The sequence below is a fragment of the Coenobita brevimanus genome, chromosome 68 (assembly GCF_032717465.1).
Source record: "Coenobita brevimanus isolate Jiangsu-jjx chromosome 68, ASM3271746v2, whole genome shotgun sequence".
Lineage (NCBI taxonomy): Eukaryota > Metazoa > Arthropoda > Malacostraca > Decapoda > Coenobitidae > Coenobita > Coenobita brevimanus.
In genome coordinates this window covers 2,157,931-2,180,304 of record NC_137021.1, presented here as the reverse complement: position 1 = coordinate 2,180,304, position 22,374 = coordinate 2,157,931, and the positions used below count along the sequence as shown (strand labels likewise).

The 22,374-nt window shown below is 43.6% G+C and overlaps 1 protein-coding gene across 1 annotated transcript in view; it reads left to right on the top strand.

The window, feature by feature from the left end:
- Positions 1 to 20,507, top strand: part of LOC145405774 (uncharacterized) — a 46,169-nt gene extending 25,662 nt beyond the window's left edge. Inside the window, exons 3-6 of the mRNA XM_080277010.1 lie at positions 5,095 to 5,236; positions 15,745 to 15,832; positions 16,330 to 18,926; positions 20,268 to 20,507. Of these exons, the coding sequence (XP_080133136.1) occupies positions 5,095 to 5,236; positions 15,745 to 15,832; positions 16,330 to 18,926; positions 20,268 to 20,356 (2,916 nt within the window). The 3' untranslated portion in view covers positions 20,357 to 20,507. The remainder of the gene's footprint in view (positions 1 to 5,094; positions 5,237 to 15,744; positions 15,833 to 16,329; positions 18,927 to 20,267) is intronic.
- Positions 20,508 to 22,374: the final 1,867 nt, after the last annotated feature.

Sequence of the window (22,374 nt, the reverse complement as noted above, 5' to 3'; positions counted from 1 at the left end):
TGAGTGATAAAGGAGAGGGGGGGATTGGTAGTTGATATCGGCTGTGGAAATTATTGACTTATAGTATTTCTTAAGAGTATATTTAACATGATTTGTAGGGCACGGAGAGAGAGAGAGCACCCCTACCTGTATTGGAATGCTTACACTTCCCATTAAAAAAAAACGTGTAAATAACCAGTAAATTGACTTAGTTTTGTAAAATCTACGCTAGGTCCATCCACATTACCTCTCTCCATATTTTATTTTACACTTTCTTATTTCCTCTTTTTCTCCCCTTCAGTGCTTCTCTCCCCCCACCTTCCTTTGTCTCCCCTCTCCACTTACCTGTCATACTTCCTCCTCCCCCTCTCTCCTTTACTCTCCCCCTCCCCCTCACTCCTTTCCCTTTCTTGCCTGTTTGTCTCGCTTTCTTTCACATTATTATTATTATTTCCCTCCTGTTTCTCCTGTACTTCCGTCCCTCTCCATCTCTTGCCATTTCCCCCTCATGTCTCCCCACTTCTGTCGTATTGTCTCCACCCTCTTTCCTTTTTCCTTATCGTGCATTCCTCTCTGCTCTGCTATCCCTTCCTGCATTGCTCCTCTTTCCTCCTCCTCCCCTCCCCCTTCCCTGTCTGTTGCATCCCTCCAATACTCCAGTTCATCCCTCTCTTTTATTTTTTATATTTTTCTTCCCGCCCCCTTCTACATCCCTCTCTCCCATCCTTCCTGTGTCCTCGTCTCCCCTCAATCTCCTCTCCTCTTTTGCTTCCTGCCTTTTCTTGCTTGCCCACCCTTCTCCCCTTCCCCCTGTCTTCCCTAGCCCCTTCTCCTCTCTCTCTTCCCTAGCCCACGGAGTAAGCATAATAGCGGACCGTGCGTGACCGCACTCTTCAATTCTCTCTCTCTCTCTCTCTCTCTCTCTCTGCCCATGTGATACTCTTAAGCTTTGTCAACTCTCATCTGCCAGAGAGAGCGGGGAGGGGGTGACAGTGGATGAGAGAGAGAGGAATGCATACAGGAAGTGGGGGAAGGGAAGGGAAAGGATGGGGGATAGGCAGAGGAAGTGGAGGGGGAGGAGAGTGGAAAAGTAGCGAGTGGAGGGGGAGGGGGGTCGAGAGAGGGAGGGAGGTAACAGTGGATGGGATAAAGAAATCGCAAGTGGAGTGGAAGAGAGAGGAGTTAGATAAGTAGTGGGTGGAGAGAGAGAGAGAGAAAGGGGCAGTGGAGCGTGACCCAACCTGCTGGAGTGACGGGTCTTCCACCTTCTGGATCTTGGTGCGGGTGGAGGAGGGTGGAGTAAGACGAGTGTTAGATAAAGGAAGATGGTGTGTCCCGTGCTTTGATGTGGAGTGAGAGAGAGAGAGGGAGGGGGGGTCGGCGTGGAGAGAAAGGGCTGGTGTGGAGAGAATGGGTGCTTCAGTAGATGGAAGTAAAGATGGAGTGTGTTTGAGATGGAAGGTGGAGGAAACTAGGAGTCGAGAGCGAGGAAAGGGAAGTGTTGCATGGGTGGAGATGAGGTGTGGGTGTTGCCTGTGGGGGCGTAAAGAGAGAGGGGAAGGGAAGGGGGGGAGAAGAAGGAGGAAGAGAGAAATTGGAGAGTGAGGCAAGAGGGAAGTGGAGAGGAGGGATAAAGAGAAGGGGGAGGGGAGGGGATGTACGAAAGATGTGGAGAGAGAGGTGGGGGAAGGGAAGGGGTCTTGGCTAGTGAAGATATAGGATGGGGGGGGAGGGTTATAGTTATGAGGCACAGAAAGGGAAATAGTGACCAGACCAACTCCTTTTAATCCCACACGCACGCAACCCATCCTCCCTCACGCCAGCCCTGGGTTCGTGTGCGTGCGTGTGGATGAGTGGTGAAGGCCTTTGTATTGTAATCCATTCATGAAAAAAAAAAAAAAAAGTTTTCTGTAGGTGGGGCGTGTGGTAGTGTGGGTGGTGGATAGGTTAGGTGTGTGTGTGTGTGTGAGGGTGGTAAGTGCGGTGTAGCGTGTGTGTATGGAGGGAAAGGGGGGGTGGGGATCACAGGTGTTAGTTCAGAACAGCGAAATGGACGATGTGTGCGTGAATGTTATCAGTGTCTAATTCATGTAGGTATTTTTGAAGATGTGGGCGTGAGTGTTATCAGTGTGTATAATTCATGTACATGTTTGAAGGTGTGTGCGTGAAGTGAATGTTATCAGTATATGATTTTACGTACATGTATGTACGAATAATGTGTGAATTGAATGTATGAGTGTAGAATAGCAGTGTTTGTGTATGGACTGTGTATGTTGAAGGTTGGCTATGTTTGTGATGAAGTTAGTGAGTCGTGTCTGTTTGGGGAGGAGTGTTTTTTGTCAGTTGTGAGTGAGAGTGGTATGTGTGGAATGAGAAGAGTATAAGATGAATGAGTGGTGTGTGTGGGGTGGGGGGGTTGAGAGAAATATGGTATGGTGTGGATGGAATGTGGTATGACAAGTGCTAAAGAGTGGTGTCTATGGTATCAAACTAATCTCCCTGCGTCTGTGTGTGTGTGTGTGTGTGGTGGAAGTGTGGTATGGTATGGTGTGGATGGAATGTGGTATGACGAGTGCTAAAGAGTGGTGTCTATGGTATCAAACTAATCTCCCTGCCTGTGTGTGTGTGTGTTGTAAGTTGTTAAAATTATTGGTCACTGATTCCCACCCCTTTTCCATCCAGACTGCCTCACGTAGATAACCCCTTCAGTATGGTGACATTTAACATGATTCTCTCACCCTCGTTCTCTTTTATTGCTACCAACCTCACATCTAGGGGAAACTATTTTGCTTTTCTCCCCCCATCCCCCTTTCCCATTCCCACCCCTCATCCTCCCTTCCTTCCTTTAGCTTCCTTGTGATTTTTCTTACCAGATATTACTTTCCCTATTTCATGATCTTCTTCCAGGGGTCTTAAGTGTTCGAGACAGCTTTCCCAGTTAATTCTCACGTCCTCTCTCCCAACTTCTTATTTCAAGTATTCGTTTTCTTCCATTCTCAACTATTATCGTTTTATATTTTTCACTTTCCTCATTGTGCTCCTCTCCCCTTCCTCTTCTCAAACTTTCTTCCACTTTTTATTTTCCCCCCTGATTATAGGTTTTTCTTCCCTTGCTTTTTTTCCCTCTTCAGTTCCCTCTTTTTTTTTTTTTTTTTTTTTTTTTTTTTTTCCCCAGCTGTTTTACTTTCTCCCATTTTTCCTCCTGTTTCTTTTTCATCACCTTTCCCACTACTCTCCCCCATGATCCCCCACCCCCACTCTCTTTCCTCCACGTTTTTTGTTATTTCCAATACCTACAATCCCTCCCCCCCCCCTTCCTACTACAGTAAACCCCTCATAAATGTAACATTATGGGGCTCATGGGTAGTTCGACTTAACAGATTTACCAACTAACCGGAGATGATATTATATATATAATTGCAAATTATATATATATATATATATATATAATTGCAAATTATGTGAATACTTGTTTATTAACACAACTAAAGAAGTATTTATAAAGCAGTAAAAATAAACAAACAATTTGGTGCATGTCATAGACTAGGATAGGAGGTTGTATAGGTGAAGGGGTGCAACAGTCACATAATTATGTAAAGTTGTGCACTTATTACCTTCACTTTACAGTACAATTGATTAAAATTTAATATATGATAAACTAAAATTTAGCACTTGGAATATAAGAACTAAAATGTAACCCTTTGAATAAACACCAAGTTATACCTCAGTCAGAGTTGGACTCACCAGAAATTCCGCCTTTTGTGGGGTCAACTTATCGAGGATTTACTGTACTTCTCTCCGTAACCCCTTTCCTGCCTGTTACTTTATACATGTTCTTTGTTATGTCAGGATTTCCTCGTTTTGCTGCAATAGGCTAACATTAATACAGAAATGAAGGAGGAAGTGAATAAAGTACTGTAATACAGTAACCTCTCCAAGATCCGACGTAATAGAGCCAAATGCATGCCCAGGACTTGGGAAAAATGCGCCTGGACAGGTACTTGTAGACCCCAACCCAACCTAACTTTGAAAGCCACCTAAATAACTCCCTACCTGACATGCACAGCACCTATTTAAGACCCTATTCACACAAATGAGGGACAGAAACTGTAAAATATATGAAAAGGAATCAGAGGATGAGAAATTAGAAGTGGGTATGGAATATATTTAGCAGTGTACAGGGTACTTACGACATGTCCATGACTGTCGCGAAGGTTAACCTGCCCCCTCTATGGCTCTGACAGTGGTGAAGGTGCACTTGAAGCACGGACATTAATCCAGTGTTGCTCTGCATTTAATCCTCTGCATTGTGAATTACAATTTAACACTGCATAGTCTGTTCTTACTTGCAGCATGCCAGCTGCACTTAATCCTTTGCACTCTGAATTCTGATTTGTTAACACTGCACAACATTGTAGATTCCCATGTGGTCTAGTGGCGAGGTATTGCAGATAATTCACTGTTTATTCACAAAAACGAGCACGTGGGCAGCCATGGTGATGAACGTGCAGTCACGACGGTAGGTAGTCGGGAACTGGGGAGGATGCAGGGGCGCTGTAGCAGCCATTGCTGGAACTACACGCCAAAACACCGCTGTTTGTCACCACACAGCAAATTTTGAGTAGGGATGAACACATTGGCCAGGGGGCATTTTGGGACCCAAGCCCAAAATGTCTGGGACATGGGTGTCCGAGTCTTAAAGGGATTACGGTACTTTGACTTGGGTGTCCGGGTCTTAAAGGGATTACTGTACTTTGACTTGGGTGTCCGGATCTTAAAGGGATTACTGTACTTTGTTGAAATATGTGACTACAGTATACAGTATTGTGTTCCAGTGTTGTCTGAATGATTGATATCCATTTTCGTTGTTGCATGGTGTAATATTGTTTATACAAGACCTGTTGATGTGCATTGTAGGTGGAAGGTGTTTGTGTTACGTGTATGAGGTGTTAATGTGTGCATGTGAAGTGCAGTATATACATTTTTTGCATATCACGGGTACAGTGTTACTTAGCATCTTTGTGTGGAGAAGTGTTAGTCTGTATTTTTTGCGTGGGAGGTCTCATTGTGTATTTTTGTGTGTGATAGGTATTACTGTGTGCTTACCTCTTACAGGGTGAAGAGGGTGGTGGTGGGCGGCGTGACGTGTGTGTGGGGACCAGCGTTGCCACCTTGACAGAGCCCGAGTGCCTGGGACCCTGCGAGCCGGGCACCTCCGTCATGCTCGAGGGTATTGTGTGGCACGAAACAGAGGGTGGTGAGTCCACGGGGTTCATGAGACTGTATCTGTGTGGGATTAAGACTTTACTAAGTGTTGGAGTGGGATGCCTTCACATGGTGGCACTGATATAATGAGGAGGCTCCACTGCCTGGTTATACAATACGGTATCCTTTACCTCCCTGCCATTCCCTAGGAGTGATTGGGTCGCAGGAAGAATTTAACTTCAGCATGTAGCCCACTAAGCTTACATTCAGATGGGTCTGAGGCAACAGCAACAAACTTAAGTTTACAGACACCTCTTCCATCTATTTATTTATGGCCAGATGCCTTAATCCCTTGCCCCCAATTCGTATACCTTTCTCATATACCCCTCCATTTCATCTCTCCATCTCTTCCTATCTATCTATCTATCTATTGCCAGACGCCTCAATCCCGTTTGGGGTGGCCACAAACAAATCGCCTCCAAGTCGCCCTGTCCCCCGCCATTTCACTACCCTGCTCCCAACTCACACCCCCCTCTCTCATATACCTCTCCACCCCATCCCTCCATCTCATCCTCGGTCTCCCCCTCCCTCTTCCACCCTCCACCTCACTCACATACACTCTCTTCGTCAGTCTTTCACCCTCCATCCTCTCCACATGGCCAAACCACCTCAGTGTGTTCCTCACAACGCTTCCTATCACATCCACATCAACACCACAACGCTCCTTTATATCCTCATTCGTCAGCCTGTCTCTCCACGTGACTCCACAAGCTCCTCTTAAATAACTCATTTCCACTGCTCTCACTCTTGACTTGTGTCCTTCCAACAACGTCCAAGCTTCACTTCCGTACGTTAGAGTTGGTATCACAATACTGTCATGTAGTAACTTTTTTACTTCCATGCTCACTTCCCTGTTTCTTATCACTGCTTTCAAGGAACCAGCAACCTTTCTTCCCTGCTGTACCCTTTCAAGCACTTCACCCTCCAAACCTCCATCCTTACTCATCACACTACCCAAATACTTAAACGTACTCACATTTTCCAATTCCTCACCATCCAACCTCGCTATACATTCACTGACTTCACCTCTCTCAAAGACCATCACTTTACTCTTCCCTACATTCACCTTTAGGTTCCGTTTCTTACACACTCTCTCAAACTCATCCACCAAGCCTTGCAGCTCCCCTTCATCTTCACTCAACAACACAGTATCATCTGCAAACAACAGTACAGGGAGTTTCCAAACACTATCCTCTCTCACCAGGGCCACTCCAACATCCACTACCCTACCTTGTACCTCTTTTATTACCCCATCCATGTACAGATTGAACAACCATGGAGACATGACACATCCCTGTTTCAAACCAACTTTCAAAGAGAAAAATTCACTTAGTTCACCATCCACACGCACTGCAGCCTTAGCACCATCATACATACTCTTCACAGCATTCAACAACTTCCCATCTACTCCATATATTCTTAACACTTTCCACAATCCTTGTCTATCCACCCTGTCATATGCTTTCTCCAAATCCATGAAAGCCGCATACAACTTCTTTCCCTTCTCTAGAAACTTTTCCACTAAAGATCTAAGAATGAATATCTGATCTACACAACCTCTTCCCTTCCTAAAGCCTCCCTGTTCTTCTCCAACTAATTTCTCTGTTCTTTCTCTAACTCTGTCTATAAGTATCCTACCATACACTTTTCCTATTATACTATCTCTTCCTAAGTTACTTTATTTTTATACTTGCATCACTTTTTTCAATGCTTTATTTTTTTTATCAATACATTGCATAGGTAATGCACAAAATAAAAGTGGACACTATAGAAAAATAAGTTTGTAAGGAAGAGGTGCTTGAAAACTTTCTGTTCTGATGAAATTTACAGTCATTGAAATTTGAGAGGTATGGTACAGAACCTTTACCTTGACTCTTATGGCTGCAATATATGTATCAGTACTCTGCATTTTATTCTGGTTTATGACTGACAGTTTTACAACACTGGTAGAATAACAACAGACACCAAAAGTGACCAGCCTATTGTTAATAAAGTTTCAGCCCAGAATAAAGAGCTTTTGTTTATTCCAACAGAAAATGGGCAAATTCATGCAGCTCATGGAAAATTCACCCCAGTCAAAGAGTTGAGTAGTGTATATTTATTGCTCGTTTAATCTTCTCTTCATTTATAACCATTATGGTACATTTCATAGCCAAACATTCTTTAGTGAAGCTGTGTTTAAGTCTAGTTTGTTCTTTTGTTGTTGTAACCCCAGGTACAGTCACACACAAAAGAAGTGATACCTTACTAGCCTGTCTCTCCGCATTTTGTGTGGTAACACTGTAATCTTCACAACCACAGGTGATTAAAGTTCAGCTTTTAGATACTATGTCTGAGTGAACCCCAATTTGAATTTTGTTTCACTTCCTGATGAACTAATGTAGCTATGCCATGTGTGAAACTCATGATGTTGCTGTGTATATTAAATAATTGCCTCATAGTGCATGCGGCAAATCCTTTGACCTCAGTAGATAATCTGTTGTTGAACACTCATAATGTAGCGTCTCATTCACTTTAATTAAAACATGATGAGTGGATGTGCAAAAAAAAATACGATGTTGTATCTGCTAATGATTTTCAGCTACAGTATTTCCCACACAATTCAAAGCATTCCGTTGAAGTGATTATTATAACTTTACTCCGTAACCTATCCTGTGACATTACATATAAAAATTTAATGTCACATTACTGACTGGGAGTTGCTGTGTTGGTACATGTCCCGGCAAGACCAATAATTAATTTTGTACTGATGCTTATATTATAAACCTCTTAAGGCTATCAAAAAAGAAAAAGTCATTCACATGAGGCTGCTTAATTTAACATGCAGCTTGTCTTCATGATATGTAATTTCGAGGTAGGCTAAAACACCATGGTGAAATAGGGACACCTCTAACATGATAATGGTTTCATTGTTTTGACTAGGTTTGTAAACTAACGGAGATCTCGATGATCACTTCAGAAGAAAAATTCTCTTTGATGCATAATCTACATCTGATTTTATGACATTACTGGATAAAGTACATTATTGTGGGAATGATACTGTTACAGCTACAACAGCAGTTTATTACTAAAATAAAGATGAAAGTTATACTGTACTTCCATTAGGCTAAGAGTTCCAGATCACTTCTGTAGAAATATTGCATTATGTGCCGCATGACATTTTCATAGAAAGTGAATTTCTGCATTATCGTTCACTTACTGATATTTTCCTATGCGTGTGGTTATGCATCTCATGTTTCTCCAGAAAAATAATATGAAATGTGTAACTACAACAGTGTTACATAATTATTTGTGCAGTAAGTCTTAGGTAATGCATCTTCTGAATATCTTACACAAAATTTTAGCATTTCACAGTTAGTTCAGTAACGATCATGCAGTATGAAAAGAATTTTTGCAGTATCTAGGTTACATATCACTATCAGAGTTGCGTTCTAATGCAAATACAGTACTTCCTTTATCAGCTTGGTGCCCGAATTTCATAGATTATTGTCTTTCACAAATATGTATACTGTTATTTTAATGTCCAATAACTGTGGAGGTATCACTGAATTTGGAGCTTGCAGTCCATATCAATAATTTCTCCTCTCTACCCTACCACATACCAGTAGAGGGAATGTAAGAAAGTGTTCTGGAAAGAGGTAAAGAGAGTTAGACAGGGTGGCAGTGAAGTTAGTAGGGGAGTGAAAAATAAGAATGGTACATTACTAGTGGAGAAGGGAGAAAAAGTGAGCAGATGGAAGGAAAACTTTAAGTAACTCTTGAACATAGAGAATGAAAGTAATGCGAGTATAAGTGGCTGGGAGAAGGAAGGAAGAAATCAGTAGGATGAAAGTTGTGGAAGCGAAGGATGTCAAAATGGGGAAAGCCCCAGGAATTGATGGAGTGTGTGGTGAAATGCTGCAGCATGGGGGTGAATAGTAGAATGGAAGTGGAAGATTTGGCCTGGGAGGAAGGTAGAGTCTAGGAGGATTGGAAGTCAGGTATAATTATTCCTTGAACAAAGGGAAAGGGGAAAAAGAAGTGTGGGGTAATCATAGGGGCATTTGTCTTCTTAGTGTAATAGGAAGAGTATATGGTAGGATACTTACTGTAATAGGAAAAGTATATGGTAGGATACTTACTGACAGAGTTAGGGAAATAACACAGGAATTAGTTGGAGAAGAAGAGGTAGGTTTTAGGAAGGGAAGAGGTTGTGTAGAGCAGATATTCATTGTTAAGATCTTTACTGGAAAAGTTTCTAGAGAAGGGAAATAAACTGTATGTGGTCTTCATGGACTTGGAGAAAGCATATGACAGGGTGGATAGACAAGGATTGTGGAATATATTGTCAGTATATGGAGTAGATGGGAAGATGCTGAATGCTGTGAAGAGTATGTATGAGGGTGCTAAGGCTGCAGTGCATGTGGATTGTGAACTGGGTGAGTTTTTCTATTTGAATGTTGGGTTGTAACAGGGATGTGTCATGTCTTCATGGTTGTTCAATCTGTACATGGATGGAGTTATTAAAGAGATACAAGGTAGGGCAGTAGATGTTGGAGTGGCCCTAATGAGAGAGAGCAGTGTTTGGAAACTCCCTGTACTGTTGTTTGCAGGTGATACTGTTTAGTTAAGTGAAGACGAAGGGGAGCTACAAGGCATGGTGAATGAGTTTGGGAGAGTGTGGAAGAAATGGAATCTAAAGGTGAATGTAGGGAAGAGTAAAGTTATGGTCTTTGAAAGAAGTGAAGTCAGTGAATGTACAGTGAGGCTGGATGAGGAGGAAATAGAAATGTGAGTACGTGGGTAGTGTGATGAATGAGGATGGAAATTTGGAGAGTGAAATGCTTGAAAGGGTACAGCAAGGATGAAAGGTTGCTGGTTCCTTGAAAGCAGTGATAAGACACAGGGAATTGAGCATGGAAGTGAAAAAGTTAGTACATGACAGTATTATGACACCAACTCTAACGTATGGAAGTGAAGCTTGGATGTTGTTGGTGGGACACAAGCCAAGAGTGAGAGCTGTGGAAATGAGTTACTTGAGAGGAGCATGTGGAGTCACATGGAAAGACTATTGACAAATGATGATGTGAAGGAGCACTGTGGTGTGCATGTGATAGGAAGCATTAGGAGAAACACACTGAGGTGGTTTGGCCATGTAGAGAGGATGGAGAGTGAGAGACTGATGAGGAGAGTATGTGAGTGAGGGGGAGGGGGAGGCCAAGGATGAGATGGAGGGATGAAGTGGAGTGGTATATTAGAGAGCGGGGTGTGAGTTGGGAACAGGGCAATGAAATGGTGGGGGACAAGGCGACGTGGAGGCGATTTGTTTGTGGCCACCCTGTATGGGATTAAGGTGTGAGTTGGGAGCTGGGCAGTGAAATGGCGGGGGACAGGGTGACATGGAGGCGATTTGTTTGTGGCCACCTCATATGGGATTAAGGCGTCTAGCAATAGATAGATAGATAGATAGAATGTCACAGGTTAGGTTATGAGGTGAAAGTTATGATAATCATTTCAACGGAAAGCTTTGATTTGTGTGGGGAATACTGTAGTTGAAAATCATTAGCAGATACGACATTGTAATTTTTTTGTGCATCCACTCATCATGTTTGAATGTGAATGATAGATGCCACATTGTGAAAGTGTTCAACATTAGATTATCTACTGAGGTCAAAGGATTTGCTGCTTGCACTATGATGCAATTATGTAATATACAAAGCAATATTATGAAGATCATTTCTGCACACGGCCCAGCTACTTTAATTCATCAGGAAGTGAAGCTAAATTCGAATTGGGGTTCACTCAGGCATAGTATCTAAAAGCCCTACTAGAATCACCTTAAGTTGTGAAAGTTACAGTGTTGCCACACAAAATGAGGAAGGGCTGGCTAGCGAGGTATCACTTCTTTTATGAGTGACTGTACATCTGAAATATGATCCCAGTGGACTGAAGGCCAAGGTTGCCCTTCTTATACCATCTATCGTCTTCCTCTTGAGGTATAAGGAAGTATAACACAGACAAGTTAAGCCACTTGGTTATGTTGGTGGCACCACTTAAAGGTGCCCCCCTCTGGTAACATATTTTTGCGTCTTCATTCAAAGTACCAGTTAGAGTTGAGCCTTGCCACACATTTCTTCGCTATACGATAAACTACTATAATGAACTAAAAGTTAGACCCATTTTTGGAATAACGATGGTGAAATCTCAATTCGTTAGAATGATATTTGCAATGGCTACTTACAAGAAATGTGCAAAGACGCGACACACGCAAGCCGACAGTCCTACATTTGACCCAAGATGACCCCCCAGCATTTACCTGCACAGAATCCCCATCTCAGACCTCAGCTCAGACAACCTCCTTCACACCACTCCTTTGAAGACCCCCATCTCACTTCCTCACGTGTCCTGTGCCCGCCATAATCTCCCTTGTGTTCTCCAAGCTACCTAAGCATGTTGATTGTGAAAGGCCAGCAAAACACCATTGCTATCACCAGATAATAGTACAAGTATGCAATAATTGGTGCTGCATGCAGTAGTAAATAGAGAGATAACATTGAGTGTGTGAATTAACTGAAACTCATAACTTAGAAATCATGTCTGGTGTGACCCCCAGTGGGAAGCCTGGCGCTATTGATGTTGTTGAGGGCAATGCATAGCCTTTCCCTCGATGTGAAACTTAGCATTGTTAAGTGCCATAAGGAAGGGCAGGGAATAAGCAAGATCATTGAGGCCATAAAGCAGCCCCAGTCCAAGGTCACAATGGTAAAAAGAAATTAGATGCTGTACTAGTCGCGTCACAGAATGTACCTACCCTGACTGCTAAATGACTACTAACCAGAACATAGGAGTTTAAAATGGAGATGAGCATCTCCTGTCACTGTGGGTTATGAACTGAACTGAGCAAAACTGCCTCTTCACTGAAGTTTTATTTTACACTAAGGCTCTCGATCTGGGGAAGGATCTCAGGGATAAAGCAAGGTATGGAGGCTAAGGAGTTGAAGACCTGTACAGATTGGTTTGAGTGGTGTAAAGCTTTGCTGACCTTAAACATGTGATCCATGTGTGATGAGCCAGTTTGTGCTGACCACATGGCAGCTAATCAAACAGGCTTGTCTTGGTAATGTACCTCCTGGAGGATGTATATAGGCAAGGAAGAACAGTGTGCGCCAAGGTTTAAGTCAGCCAAGGACTGCCGTACCCTCCATGGTGTGCATGTAGAGGAGGACCTGAAGCACAAACCACTCCTCGTGTATCTTTGGAAGAACCCCAGAGTTCTGGCAGGGTACGTGAAGAACCAAGGGGTTATTTGGAAGAGTGGGCTAACTTCAGGGCATGGCTGACCTTTGCACCCAGCTGCTTTCACATGGCAGGATACCTGTCCTCCCACTTACATGACTAGCTGGAGTAATCTTGCCAACCATTTCCTTGTTCTGGTTGACAACGCCCTGAGTCACCGAGGGCATGGAGGACTGGGTGGATAATATCAAAGTGGTCTTCCTGCTCCCTGGAAACCTAACATAGTTACTCCAGCCGATGGACCAGGGCGTCATTACCACATTCGAGGCCTACTTACTACCTCTGCCACACCATGGAGCAATTGGTGAGGGTGAGTGATGCAGTGCTGTGGTTCAGTTAAAATTATAACATCAAGCACACCATCAACATCACAGCAGTGTGGAAGGAGGTGAAGTCAAGCTCACTGAACACCATCTGGTGCATAGTATGGCCATAATGTGTGCACTTTACAGGATTCCAAGTGGTTGGACATCCGTTGTGAAATCCTTGACTCTCACACGAAGCAGGATATGAAGGTCAATGATGTGCAAGAGGACCTGGACAGCCACTCTTGACCAACTCTCCACAGATGAGTTCATTGAGGTAAGGGGTGGCAGAGACACAAGGAGGTGGTGAGAATAATCCCTTTTGTTTTCATAACATAAGACCTTGAAGGAATCTCCAAGCTTATGATGATTACTCGTAAGCCCATGGAAGAAATTAAGAAAGGAGTCAACGTTTTGACTGAAGCTACCAGCACCACTGTAAACAGCCTCCACTTCCCTAAACTGATAGGTGAATATTCTCTTGGCTATGTGCATGGCAACATCAAGACATACAAGCCAGGCTACCCGATTCACTCCATCATCTCGCAGATCCTGACTGTTATCTACTCCGTAGGAGAGAAATTGAACAAAATGCTTGCTCTCTACGTACCTGCCGACTGCTGCCTGTCATCAGCTAGCCAGTTCCTCGAGATTCTGAAGGATGCATCCCCTGCAGAAGACCACATTGTTACAGTTTGGATGTCAAAAGTCATTTTACCTGCACTCGCACCCTGTTGTAACTTTGTACTAAAAAAAAAAAAAAAAGCCACCTTCATCTGGCACCATGGAAATAGGTTTTGCTGGATGGATGGTGTTACCACAGGCAGCCCTCTAGGAGCCCTTTTGTTAACTTTTTTGTGGGTACAGTCAAGGCTGTTTTACTGACTAACAGCCCTTCAATCTACTGCCACTATGTCGATGGCATTTTCATTAAAGGACATTCAAGAACTTCAGACGTCACATCACCTCTGGCCTAAATTACACTTTCGAAGAGTCTACCCAAGGCCGCCTTTCCTTCCTTGACGTCCTAGTGAACGCCTGCAACTCTGAATTCACAGCTGCAGTCTATGTAAAATCATCCAGTAAAGGACAGTGTCACAACACCAAAAAAAGGATGCCCTTAGAGTTACTTCCACTCCACCATCAGTGTCTACATCTGCTGTGCCCTCACCCAACTGTTCCTCATGGAGCAGTGTTCATTTGGAGTTGGAAAGACAGCAAGTTCTCCTCAACAGTGGATATCGGAGTAACAATGTGGAAAATGTAGTCAAGAAGGCAGTTAACAAATGGTACCCAAGCTACAGCTCCCCTTCTCTCAGTAATGAAAAAAATCACTTTGTCGTACCGAAATTACATGGCCAGAGAGTTTTTTTAAAAATAATAATAATAATTTAAACAAAAATAATAATAATGAAAATTTTCATACATAAAAATCCCAAATAAGTGTATCCGATTGAAAGCTTTACACTAATCACTTTCAAGATCCACGAAACCTCCCATCTATTACTCACAAACAGCCCTGCCATAAAAAGTACGTTCATGCAAGAAGACCACGTCATTTACCAACATACATGCACCAGTAAGGACCATGGGCTCCCTACCTATGCAGGAATGACAAGGATTAAACTGTCAAGGCATCTCACATGTCATCTACAGAAGAGATGAGTAAAAAAGTACGAATGAACTAAACATCCCCCTCACCCGTCAGCATCTTAAAAAAAGACATTGAAAAATTTGAATGTGAAAAAGACCCACGTAGACTCGTGTTTCTGGAACCACTTTATATTTCCAAACTGAAACCTGCAATAAACTCACAAGTGGAATATTTGCAAGTCCTTCCAACATACAAAAGATAACGGACATCCGTGGGCTAACTCATTCCACTAATGAGATAGCCACATACCTTCCATTGCACGCTCTTGGCTAACCAATCACACGGTAGCACATGTCAGCGTCCTCATTATAACGAGGTCTTGCTCCACCTGCCATCAGATTGTTCTGAAGATGTTCTCAGGAAGGAATGAAACGTCACCAAATACTCTTTGGACAGCAACACAAAAATCTAAGTGTAAATCAACGTAGCTTAGCCCAATGCATTGAAAGCATCATGCAGAAATTAAATAATGCAGAAACAGCAGTTGCATTCACCCTCATTTGCTTACAAGAAAATATTTTACCTAGAATTTATAAATACTTGAGTAGTGTGATGAATAAGGATGGAAGTTTGGAGGATGAAGTGCTTGAAAAGGTGCAACAGGGAAGAAAGGTTGCTGGTTTTTGGAAAGCAGTGATAAGTAGGGAAGTGACCATGGAAGTAAGTCACTGCATGATAGTATTTGCAGAACAACTCATAACATATGAAAAGGAAAGCCTGAACTTTGTTCGAAGGACACAAGTCGAGAGTGAGGGCAGTGGAAATGAGACAAGCATGTGAAGTTACATGGAGAGACAGACTGACAACTGAGGAAGCGAAGGAGTGCTGTGGTGTGGATGTGATAGAAAACGTTAGGAGAAATACACTGAGACAGTTCGGCTATGTGGAGGGGATGGAGAATGAGAAACTAATGAGGAGAGTATGTGAGTGAGGTGGAGGGGGGCAAGGAGGCCAAGGATGGGATGGAGTGGTGAGGTATATGAGAGAGGGGGGGATGGAGGGCAGTGAGTTTGTTTGTGGCCACCCCTTATGGGATTACGGCATTTGGCAAGATATATACTGTACAGTATATAGAGATATATGCATAGATAGACAAGCAGACAGCCCTCGTGTAAAGCAAGCTCCACTTTAAGGAATGAATTTCAATTCCAAGTAGGAAATCACTGTACAATATTGCTTGTGGTGTGTCAGTTTTTAGGAACACATCTGGTGTTATGCGAGATTACTATATTTCTCTGTCTTAAAAAACTATATTCCCCTGTGCAGGTGTGTTGGTAGTGAACGTAACGTGGCGCGGCAAGACGTACGTGGGTACACTGCTGGACTGTACGAGGCATGACTGGGCACCCCCAAGGTAGGTCCACCCCGTGTTTTGTGTACTGCATCACTTGTTACAGTCACAGCCTGGAGGAGACACAGCACACTTGTATTTGAGCACTTTTTATTTTTATTTATTTATATATATTTACTAACTATTAAACCATAATGGAATTGCAAGACTTGCAGTAAAAAGTTGTTTCATTTAATGAATATGACATTCAAGTTTTCCTTTGAAATAATTAGTGGATGTACCTGGCTTTCATTTCCTGAGTTTTTTTTCTGATCAGCCAGGATTTGAGGAAATGATTTTAGTACTTTTGTTGATCATAAAGAAAGATAAAATGAAGCCTTTTTTATTTTCCATTGTTGGAATTATGGTGTAGTGCCACTGAAGGGCTGTGTATGACTGCTCTCTTCTCTCTTACTTGCTTTTTCTCTCTCTGTGGGAGGTGTGAGTAGTGGGATAGTAATGTGGTGTGTGGGGTGAGTGGGTACTGTCGACTGACCCGCCTCTCCCCTCTCTCCTGCCAGGTTCTGTGACTCGCCCACCAGTGATATAGAGTCTCGGACGCCAAAAGGTCGGGGCAAGAGGGGGCGGGCTGCCACCACCACCACCACTGCTACCACCCCCACCACCACCACCACTGACCTCAGCGTGGCAGAGACGCGCAGTGGCAAGTTACGCAATGCCAATGTCAAGGGTCGCAGGGGGAATGTCACCCCTACCTTTAACCCCCCTCCTAGTCCAGTCAAGTCTGAGCCTGGCGGAACTAAACGTAAGGGCCGAGAATCAGAAACTCCAGAGAACAACAACAAAAATTGGAAGCGGTCCAGGGTGTCATCACGAGGTACTCCAACCAGTGGCGCTAGCAGTCCCGGCCCAGAGCAGCCTGCCTCACCTCAGCTGATTGAATGTCCTGAACCCAACTGCAACAAAAAGTACAAACACATCAATGGGTTGAAGTACCACCAGAGCCATGCCCACAACAGTGCTGCCCATGATGATGAGACAACCAGCACAGAAGGCCGAGCTGAGAGTGAGGTGGAGGAAAGCCAACCGTCTTCACCTGCCCCTGTGGCTGAGACACCTGTGGACAAGACTGCGCAGGACGTGGTCAAGCCCTCAGTATTAAGGTACAGTGGCCCTCCAGCACCCCCAAGCCCCAGCTCAGGCCCTGGCCCGGCTTCTGGACCCACCCAGAATGCTGGCCCTACTGAGGAGTCAGGCAAGAATTCTGCTCCACTGCCCACTAGTCAGCCAAGCGTCATACAGCCACGTGTTCCTCAGGCCAGCCCAGCAGTGTACATGTACACTGGCTCTGGTGGAGTGGTGAGTCCCCAGCATCCCCAGGTGGCATCTCCAGCCTTAAGTGTGTCTCAAGTACCTGCTGCTGCCCTCACACAAGTTCGACCTGGACTGGTGAGGCCAGAAGTTCGGCCGGAAATGATGGTCAGGGTAGGTCCGGGTGCACCAAGACCACCGACCTCACTGCCAGCTGGCACCCAAGTCACACCCACCCTCTCGGGCCCACCACAGGGCACTCCACTTTCCAGCCTCCCTGGGAACTCTCCAGGTTTAATATCTGTGAAACAATCATTACAAGACAGTGATAAAAATAAAAATAAAGAATTAGTGAATGGTGTAGTGAGTAAGGAAGGTCGGGAGGAGGAGCAACCTGGTCGGGAGGATGCACGCAGTCCTGCCTATTCCGACATATCTGATGCCAATGACACTGCCCCAGGAATGGACGGTGAAAGTGATAATAAAGACTTGCAGGATGATAAAAAACCCGAATTACCTCTGGGTGCACAACCATATCCCCCATATAGCATGTATTACCCAAATCCTTATGGCCAGCCTCCCCATTTCCTTATACCCCCTATCCAACCACCACCCACCTCCACACCAGGCAAGGAAGGGGATGTTAAAGACTTAAAAGATAAACCTGGTGATAGTGAAAAGCGAGATGGTTTACCTCCACCTGGTAGTAGTGAGTTTCTTAGTAAGATTCCCCCCCACTACCTCTATGCCTCCCATTTCATGTATGCTCCAGGTTATGCTGATCATCCATTCATGAGAGAAGCACCAATGTACAAAGAAGGTGAAGGGAAAGAGTTAATTGGAGTGAGGGATGGTGACAAGGGTCCCACAGACTTGTCCAGATCTGGGCCAGGAGGACTGGTATCTGTGGTTTCTCCTGCCATCACCAAAGACAAGCTTGGGGTTGTAAAGGACAAACCAGCAGACAACCATACCATAGTAAAGGAGGGCCATGAACTAAAAGGTCAAATAGCAGTGGATAAGCGTGCCTTTGAGGACCCCCCACTGGTCTACAGGTACCCACCTTACGAGCAACGCCTGACACTGCAGACACAGCCACCGGAAAAAGCCGGAGACAAGAACCTGGGTGCAGCCAAGCCTTCCCCACCGGCACCTCTTTCTAGTCCCAGAGTGGTGTCCACACCACCCACCGCCCCTGCTGCAAGCAAAGATGACCGAGGGGACAAAAAGCCTGAGGGGAAGAACGAGGGAGTTAAACCTACAATGGAAACTACAGGACCTCCACCACCCCCTACCTCCACTACATACTACCCCTTCAGCCCATTTAATCCCCTGGCATATGACACCTACCGGCCCATGGTGCCAGCCATCTATCCCCCACCTCACTTCTTGGCACCACCAGGCATGGTGCCTCGCTTTCCACTCAATGCCCCAGTAAGCAGTACGCCTGAGGACCTGTCCCGAGGTGGGTCGGGCGTCCCCATGATCCATCACACACACTTATACTCCAACCACAAGATCCACGAGTTGCAGGAGCGTGCCCGTAAGTCTCCGTTGCCCTCAGGCTTGGCCCCACCTGGTTTGATGACCACCCCACAGAAAGTTGTATCTCCACTTACCAGCAAGGATGGCTCACCTCTGGCCCCTGCTGCCACCACCGCCTCTTCCTCCACCTCCACCTCTACCTCCGTTCCATCCTCTTCCTCCTCCCTGACCCATGGGGGAAGCGGGCCTGTGGGAGGGGGGGTAGAGGGGCGGTCTCCCCCCACAGCACGACCCCCCACACACCACCTGCATGACGGCTTCCCACCCTACTCTTTCCCACCCTCACAGTACCACTATGCAGGTAAGCTTCCTCTATCCCTTATTCTGCTTAATAGAGTCTGTTTCACAACATAAATACTTCTTGTGTAGCTGTTTCATGTGTTAGCAGTGCATGCATCAATAGTGCATATTGTATATTGACATATCATGTATGTTTGATAATACTGTGGTTCCCTTTTTGTTACCTGTTGAAGACCATGTAGACAAAAGTAAATTTTATTAAAAACTCTACTTCCAGACTTTTTGTGTCATGTGCTGTTCAAGGGGGTAATATATGCCTCTGTCTCATTATGTCCCATCTTTAAATTCCTTACCTCAGACTTCTCTCCACACATTTTTGTTTTGGACAATTGTGAATCCTGCTCAGTCATTGCCATGTATTAGTGTGACTGTTGGCTAACTTGATATTACACACACCACTCCAACATCCTTCTCTGATTAGTAAAGGACTGTTTGTGCAAGTATGGACTTCCACCCACTACTGCACTTCATTTGCTGTACATTTGAGCAGTGTTTCTCAACCTCTTTCACCTCTGTTGTTGTGGAAATCTTTACGTCATCATGGCCCCCCTTCAGTTCTCTCTCCAGTCCCTCGCAGCAAAAAAAAAAAAAAAAAAAAAAAAAAAAAAAAGGTCATCATGGCCCCCCTTCAGTTCTCTCTCCAGTCCCTCGCCAAAAAAAAAAAAAAAAAAATCTAGCCCACCATGGCCTGCCTACAATCCTTTGTGGCCCCCTTGGGAACCATGGCTCCCAGTTTGAGAACCTGCTTCAGGATGTAACTTTCCTCCTTGAGACACTGGGAGAGATGGTCCTACAATTTAAACTCATTAAAACAAATGTCATAACATGGCAAGACTGTTCGGAAGTTACATTCATAATTTATGAATATACCATCGGACATTGAAAGCATTAAACACGTGAGGTGGCTTTGGGATAATTAGCTGATGCTGTAAAAGCATGGCGAGAGGTTTATTACTGTGATTGGAGTAAGGATGATTACTTCCATTTGAAAACCACATTAGACAAACTGAGCCAAATAGTAAGGGTTGTAAAGTGTAATGAGAATTGAATATAGAGAAAGGGTTGATGTCACCATTAACTTTTACAATATATTTACATATTATATATTTACCCACGCTGCTACCAAGGCCCATATTATTACAAAAGCTTCCTAACACCTCTTCCCAAGTGAGTTATTTTGCATTACATATGGCTGTGACACTTAAATCATCCTAATATTATCATACACTTCATTAATAACCTATGGATTAACCACCATATCCAGAAAATAAATCACCAAGGAAATGATGGTAGGGAGCATACATAGGGACTGAGAGATTTAACTTACTATTATTGTTTACAGCACTGCAGGCGGGACAGACGCCAGTGGCAGTGGGAGCTCCCTCAGGTCTAGCAACAACAGCAGCGGCGGCAGCACCTCCAGCCAAATGAGGTCTACTACAACTGCCACAACTACTGCAACCACCACCACCACCACTCGAAGATGACATAGTGGGCGGTGAGAGGACATGGGCATCCCTAGGGGGTATGCTGCTCAAGCTCCAGGGCTATTAAGGCATGACGGGCAGAAGTGATGACTGAGCGTGTAAACGCGGGAGCCGAACCCATGTGGTGTGAACATTACCTGAAAAGACATTGTGAAATAAGTGTGCATAGAAATGATCATGTGATGGTGGAAGACATTGGCAATTTTAATTTTTTGTGGGAAAAAAAAAATTAATTAGAGAACATTGACATTCTAATTATGAAAATTGGAGAATCTAGTTTGTGCTGAAAGGCCACAAAAGTGTACTCATTAGACTTGGAAAAGTTCTGTCAAGAGTGAGGTGGTGATGTGGTGTTGTGTTGTTACAACTGCTGGTCTGTTGTGACTGGACAGTATTCCAGACTTTTGGCTGAGGAAGTTCCAGTTGTGAAGAAGAAATGTGTGTGAATCCTATGGTGGTGTGGTTCTGCCTCATGTGATAATAATTAAATAGAGTTGAGCATGAAACTTGGACAGGCAATGTGCTTGTGATTTCATGATACTGTTTGATTACCTTATTTTTCTAGCTAATTGGTAAATGAAGTATTGGTGTCTTTCATTACAGAAGTAATTGAACTGTTGGAGTGAGTGTGAATGTGTGTGTGTATGTATGTATGTAGGTTTGATGGTTTCATCAGTGTTCACTCCAGGAGCCTTGTGCAGGATACCAAGTGAAGTGCTGTCATGCTCAGGTAGGGTAGAAAGCTAATAAGGTTCCTTATTACAGAAAAGAAGCAGGCAGGCATCTTGTCCTTACCTCTTGTCGTTGACTGGGACCCAGAATGTTTAGATGTGTGTGTGAAGTGTAGTATGGTACTGCTGTGTACAAGGTTGTTAAATGAGTTCCAGATATTGTGTAGTTGTGTCATTGCACTGTTCAGTCAGGCTAGTTTGGAGAAAATGCGTAACAGCAGCAAAAAAGTCACTTCATTAAAGTCAGTGTGTATGTGTATGGTATTTAGTATTCATTACTTATTTACAATCATGGTTTCAGATGTCTGCTTTTGGTGAGGTATTTGTCATCAGCATACAAGGTTATGAAGGGTTGTACTTATTGTAAAATTTAATCAGTACACATACAGACTTGAACTTGACTGAGCAGAGCAAAATAATGAGGAAAGTTAGTTGAAGAGGAAAGGAGTCACATGTACTTTCTTGTCTTTTATAGAAAGTATTGCATTGACCAGCCAGAAACAGTGTGTTAGTCATTCCAGTTGTAGTCATCATTCCATGAATAAGAAGGAGCCCCTTTATCCTCCCTGCTATCCTCCAGGCTGCAGCAGGAATAGCTGTGCTGTTGCTCTGCAGTCTCACACCTCTCATTTGCAGGAAGTTATTTTCTATTTAATTTTGCTTACAATATTCTCAAGTGACTTAATACTTTTCATTATAGAAGGTTGTTACTTTGTACTGTGCAAGAAATTGCAGTTAAGTTTTGAAATATTGCGGCACCTCAGTTAAAGACAAAATTAATTTATATAAAAATCTTATTGGAAGAAATTTTATACTTTCTTTTCAATTTGTAATTATCCAACATGTATTATATATTTCAGTAGAGGTTTTGCTGTTTGATTACTGTATAGTGTTGTTTAAAAGAACCTTTAATATTAATATAGTAGCTGCTATATTTTTGCCATTTGCAAAGAAACTGAATGTTGAATTGAAAAGGCAAATACATAATCTAACATGTATACTGAATGTATGTTTGAATTATGCCAAAAATTATTTTGATTACTGGTATGTTTAGCCAAACACTTGAATTTTCGGATTTTCTTATATGTAGTGTAAAATATGCACCATAGTGAAGAAAAGTTGCATTGAGCTAAAGTAATTTGTTGTCTTTATATATATATACATATATACTAGCTAAATGGGCCAGTGTTATGAGAACAGCAATGTAGATCTTGCCAGGTCTGATAATGAT